Source organism: Glandiceps talaboti, chromosome 1 (genome assembly GCF_964340395.1).
Source record: "Glandiceps talaboti chromosome 1, keGlaTala1.1, whole genome shotgun sequence".
Classification (NCBI taxonomy): domain Eukaryota; kingdom Metazoa; phylum Hemichordata; class Enteropneusta; family Spengelidae; genus Glandiceps; species Glandiceps talaboti.
In genome coordinates this window covers 8,431,342-8,437,341 of record NC_135549.1, presented here as the reverse complement: position 1 = coordinate 8,437,341, position 6,000 = coordinate 8,431,342, and the positions used below count along the sequence as shown (strand labels likewise).

At 36.5% G+C, this 6,000-nt stretch overlaps 1 protein-coding gene across 1 annotated transcript in view; it reads right to left on the bottom strand.

Annotated features, from left to right (window-relative positions):
- The window catches only part of LOC144441358 (cadherin-23-like), a 44,639-nt gene that overhangs the window by 28,941 nt on the left and 9,698 nt on the right, over window positions 1-6,000 (bottom strand). The window contains exons 5-8 of the mRNA XM_078130917.1: window positions 4,913-5,152; window positions 3,120-3,367; window positions 1,239-1,404; window positions 172-725 (exon numbers count right to left, since the gene is read on the bottom strand). Coding sequence (XP_077987043.1) covers window positions 172-725; window positions 1,239-1,404; window positions 3,120-3,367; window positions 4,913-5,152 — 1,208 coding nt within the window. The remainder of the gene's footprint in view (window positions 1-171; window positions 726-1,238; window positions 1,405-3,119; window positions 3,368-4,912; window positions 5,153-6,000) is intronic.

Below are 6,000 nucleotides of genomic sequence, written 5' to 3'. Positions count from 1 at the left end.
AACGTATATCCCTCTGGGATTTCTCTCAATGAATGACCCATAAGTCGATTACTTTTCAAAGCTGACACGCTCTCTATCACCTTTCTCATTATAAGGACGGGTTTCTTGTACAAATACTTAGATAAATGCAAGTACCAACTTTGTTACGTTGTATTCTGTGATTGCATTTACCTGTACTGTCCCGCTTGGATCTGTCAATCCAAATATCGGCGGATGTTCGTTGATTGGATTCACTGTTACCAGTACAGTTCCGGTACCAGAATAAATTCCGTCAGAGACAGCAATCTTTAATGTGTATGAGCTAGGGTGAAAATCAGGGTTGTCAAGATTGACGACACTGTTAAGGACAAGCTTTGTGCCATCGAAAGCAAATATATTGTTATCGTTACCCGAGATAAAGGTTAAGGTAGGGTTAAAGATTGTATCCTTGTCATTCACTGAAGCAGTAGGTGTTCCACTCGGGAATTCTAGCACGTCGTACGGAAGAGTTTGGTCTTCATTAAAGGCTAGAGCAGTAACCGTAATCGGTTCAAAGTAAGGGGCCTCATCGTTCACATCTGTGATACTAACTGTTAGTGTGTCCATCGCTGATAAAGGCGAGGAACCACCGTCCATTATTACTATAACTAAGTCAAAGTCCGTAGAGCCAGTTTCATAGTCAAAAGTTGCTATAGTAAGGATTTCACCGGTGTCTGGAATCACGCGAAAGTACAGTTCTCCCGAATCTGTTGAGAAAAACAATAATGAGAAAATAAAAGATAAACGTGCAATCATAATGTTTCTGGTAGTAAACTGTATAACGTGCTCGAGTTAAATAAAGTTAGTTTGCTTGTTTGCATACATGATTATTATTTAATTTACAGTAGATGCTCATATTTGGAAACATCTAGTACACGTATAAACAGCTAACGACCACTAATTCAAGAAAAAAACCCACATTATATATGTCTTTCCATTCAGAATTGCAATAAAGCCAATTATTACGGATTATAGAGTAATTAATTGTTCATGCAAACACCACTTTGACAAAAAAAAAAGATTCAGTAGACATTATCCGTTCGAGGGGTGTGCGTTAGTCATAAAATAAGGCATAACAGTGACAGTAATATACCTGTCATTGAGATATGACAAATAAATGAGATGTTATTTATTATCTATGATTTACGATAATTTATCTAATGCCAAAGTAATCATAATTCATAACAAGATGTAATGTATATGCATGAAAAATCACATACTTGGGGAATCAAGAGAATAGGTTATTTCCCCATCAACACCAAAATCAGGATCGGTAGCTGGTAATGAGGCTATCACCTGTGTCTGTAAAGGGCTGTCTTCAGGGATTGATATTGCTGCAGCTGGAAAGGAGTCGAAGGCAGGTGGCTCCTCATTATCAGGGGTGACCTGAGAATATAGGAACCGGCAACTGTTTATAAGTGATTTTTTAAAATCTTCAATTTCGTTATTTAATAGAGTGATCCTTAATCATCTGCGGTGGTATACGAATACATTACAAACTGGTCCCGGTCTTCAATGAAATACTCTAACACTCCGTGAGCGTTGTCACGGTACTCGCTTCACCCGACAAGGACTCGATGATCCAATGCAGATCCCAACGTGAAATAGGCAGAGTGGTATACAATAATGTAAGGCCTAAAAAAATTGTTTGGTTCCGGTTACCCAATCCCACCTAATTTTTCACTGCCGACCCTAAACTTTTTTTAACGTATTGGAGAAAATAATAATAAAAAAAGGTCTCCGCTAGAAATAGTGGATGCGGAAACTGACATCAACTTAAAAAGACAATATAAATCTGTAATGGCTGTACGTCCGATGAAAAGAAACTAGAGACCATGTGGAAAACAATGGAAAACATAACTACCTGAACTAGACACTCACACATAAAAAATCTACATACCCATCTATTCTAAAATTGAACGTAAACGGAACCACACAACTTTTTTAAAGGCATAAGACATGCAATGTAATGGCTGCCTTTGGTATATAATGTAAAACGAGTAATGCTTTGAAACCAAAACGGAAGACAAACCGATACTACCACATCAAAAGAGTCAAACAACAGTCTATGAAATGATTGCAGATCACAACAGGAAGATACCTATTGGGCTGGCAAGCTCAAATCATGCAATTTATCGAAATCGTTTAATCAGCTCAACGTTCAACCATGATAAATGGGTAAAATCTCATCTTCAATTGATTTAAAGTACTCAGTCGTACTTCAAGTGTTGACGATTCGTGACTATTTATTTAAGGTAATAAGCACTCAGGAATCATGAATATTCAGCACACATCTAAATACGCATATCTCCCAAGTCCCATGAAGCAACTTTGAACAAGTGTAAGAACAATAAAGGCTAAACCTACATACGTTAAAACCGCAATATTCCCTCTAAGGAATATTCTCGAATTTGTATCTATCATTAGATACAAATTCGAGAATATTCCTTTAGAACTAAAACTGAAAGAGTACTGTGCATACTCAAAATCAATTTTATTTTCATGTACCTTGAGAACTACGTGACTCAGAGTTAGTATTACAATGTGATTGTATGTGTAGCTTTTGTTCTTAAGAGAAGAGCATGCATTTGTAAACACAGAGCGACATTTATTACATATGAATGCCGTGACCGTTTTTAGAAAATGAGAGATTCAGCATTCTTTATTTTCCCACAAGGATCTGCTGTTAAGGGGTGGTTTTCATTAGAAATACAGCAGTTGGTAAAAAGCAGACGTTTCCAGTAGACCCCCCCCCCCCGCCACACACCTTAATTAAATCAATTTGGAATGCCTACATTTGTACATTGCTCAAAACACGTCACATGAGGGAAACCCCAGAAAATACCATTTTGGGTTCATAAATGTCACATACAGAATTTCAGTATTCAGAAGTCATTATGGGCCATGACTCGTCGGGTTAAACGTATGACTACGTGTATTGTTAAAGAAAATTGATACAATGATAATAAAACAGGGCTTTATCATTATAGTCTATACTGTCCAAATGACTCCACATCTGAAAATTGTATTCTGTTAATGATGACCGACTAAGGACGTCGGTTGTCAGGGGCGACGTGGTATCGAATGCAATATTCACTTACTTGCACAACAATCGTCGTTGTTCCAGTTAGTCCCCCTGGGTCAGTTGCTTTGACTACTAGATCATACCGGTAATTTCGCGCTTCAAGAACTGGGTCTTCGTAATCAAGCGCTGCGCTGTTTTTAATGTTGCTGCCGTCGATGAAAAATTTGGGATTCAGCGTGTCGTCACCAGATATAATGGCAAGAGTAAATACAATGTCATCAGCATCTTCATCGGTTATTTCTAACAGTTCATCTACAGTGCCGACTGTAGATTAAAGAATGAAAAACATGGAATTAAAAAGTGCATCCTAAATTTGCTTAGCAAGGAACATACCCACCATCAATTAAGACGAGCTAGGAGCTACGCGGTATCTGTATGCACATTTCGTAAGTTACGTTATATGTGAAATTTATTATTTAAACTTATATGTTGATTATTGTTAATATACAACGTTCTGATACTTTTTGAAAATTATTGGAGAATGTTTAAAACAATTGCGTAACTTTGTCTAATTAACTTATATTAACCAAACACAGTGTTCAGTGAATTATGAAGAATTGGATCATTTACAACTGTTACAACGGAAGTAACGTGAGTTTTGAAAGTTAGTATAATGAAGAACTGTTGTTGGACCGGTAAAAAAATTCCAGATAAATACTAAAAGAAAAGTACTAGTAAGTGTGTACATGTACACTGTAGGTGCCATGCTTTCAAGTTCAAGTATTAATTAAAAGGTAACATGAACCATTTGATTTATCTCGGACCACCATTATAGATTTGGAGTTTATTATAAAGGGTCCCGAATTTTAGTTATAACTTATATTTTATGCCAAGGTATGCCCTTGTGCATGTGGTGTCGCTATCTGTAATACAACCAGTATTTTAAAATTATAGTCAGAAGGATATTACCGTGCAAGTATACTTCCATGATATCATGAACCATTTGATTATTAAGATCTCGATAATCGATAATCGATATACGATTGTAATGTTACTGTCACAGACATTTTATGATCAAGCCAAACATGTTTTTTGTCAAAGTTTATCAATATGGGAACAGCTTTGATTAGTCAGCGAAGATGTATTACTATGAATTGACAAAACAATAACAATTCTCCATCATATTCGTCTGAAGAAGATTGTCAGAACTATCAATCAATAAACCAATCAATTAAATATTTTTGTTATTATCTTGGGTGAACCGAAGCACAGATAGGGCTGGCATAATCTTGTATTTTCCTGCAATTTCAGAGGAGATATTTGAGCATGGGGTGGGTGTACGGCATTTCAGTATGGGGTGGGACGGGGTGGGGTGGGTGTGTGTGGGGTATTTGAGTAGATAATGGAACTCGACAAAGAATCGTCTCCCTACCTAGCGAGATTGATGTTGGTAAAAGTTAATGATGAAATTTATTTGAGCTCGAAAGTGTACACTTGGATCCTACTATAACTTTAAATTAGCCCGTAAGATAATTCTCTATAAGTCATGTTCTACATCATGAACGACAAGTATTACAGTTGCCTCTTCAATTCCCCATACACTAATCTTAGATCCCAAATATCTGTATGACTTATTTTCAAATTGGTTGGTAGTATGACAACTCTGAATGTTTTTATATTCGTATCTGTTTTCGATCGTGAACACATTCAACGTGGTTTCCACCTGTGTTTCAATTTTTTCAAACGAAAATCTGTTTTTGTTAAATCCCTAATCCGTGATAACTGGCCATTTCCTAATCCTCTGTTTACGTGTAAATGAACGTATGCATAGTAGTCACATCAAAACTTTAATAAAAAAAATATACTCACTGTCCGTATCGTGTTCAATGACTGCTATAGGATCAACGGGGGTAATGATTGGGTAGTTATCGTTTAAATCGTTAACACTAATCGTGAGGGTCGCAGAGCCTGTATTCTCATGATAATCGAATGCAAACAAACGCAGCTCAAAATCTTTATCTCCGCTAACGCCATCAAAATCTAGATCCCTCGCCGCTGTAATGACACCTGTGGTGGGGTCTACTTGGAAAGCTGCATCAGTCGACGGAACTGAAAACATATATATAGCATGATGTGACCGTCAAAATATGATACGTTTTCACAGACACACTAGTTTTTACTCCTGTACACTTAGAGGTTATATACATACATAGTTAGTTAGTTATTTATTTTATTCACTGTCCTATAGTTAAATATAGATACACAACACACAAGGCAACATAAGTTTGACACAGTCATTAAAATAAAAGTCAATACAAACATACACAGATATATAGATACATAGGTAGACAGATACATAGATACATAGATACATAGATACATAGATACATAGATACATACATACATACATACATACATACATACATACATACATACATACATACATACATACATACAAACAAATACACATACATACATACATACATACATACATACATACATACATACATACATACACACACACACATACATACATACATACATACATACATACATACATACATACATACATACATACATACATACATACATACATACATACAGTGATATAGATAGACAGGCGGGGAGGGACAGACAATGGAAGAGAAAGAGCATTCTCGCAAACCAGAGCTGTAATTTCTTCCGCCACACCTGTTCTTACGGCAAGTTTCGACGGTGCCGTAAGAGAGGTTGTGGTTTAATTTGAGACGACGAGAAAGAGACAGTACGATAGACATATACACTGTCAGTTAGACACAAGAAGAGATACAAACTAGACAGACTGATAGATATTGAGATATACATCGTCATCGCTTCGTCGTTTTGGATATACTAGGAGTCCTTTACGGTCAGCTGAAATACGTCACAACATAAGTTGGATACAAGTCAACACAACACCACACAAACCTTACATTGAG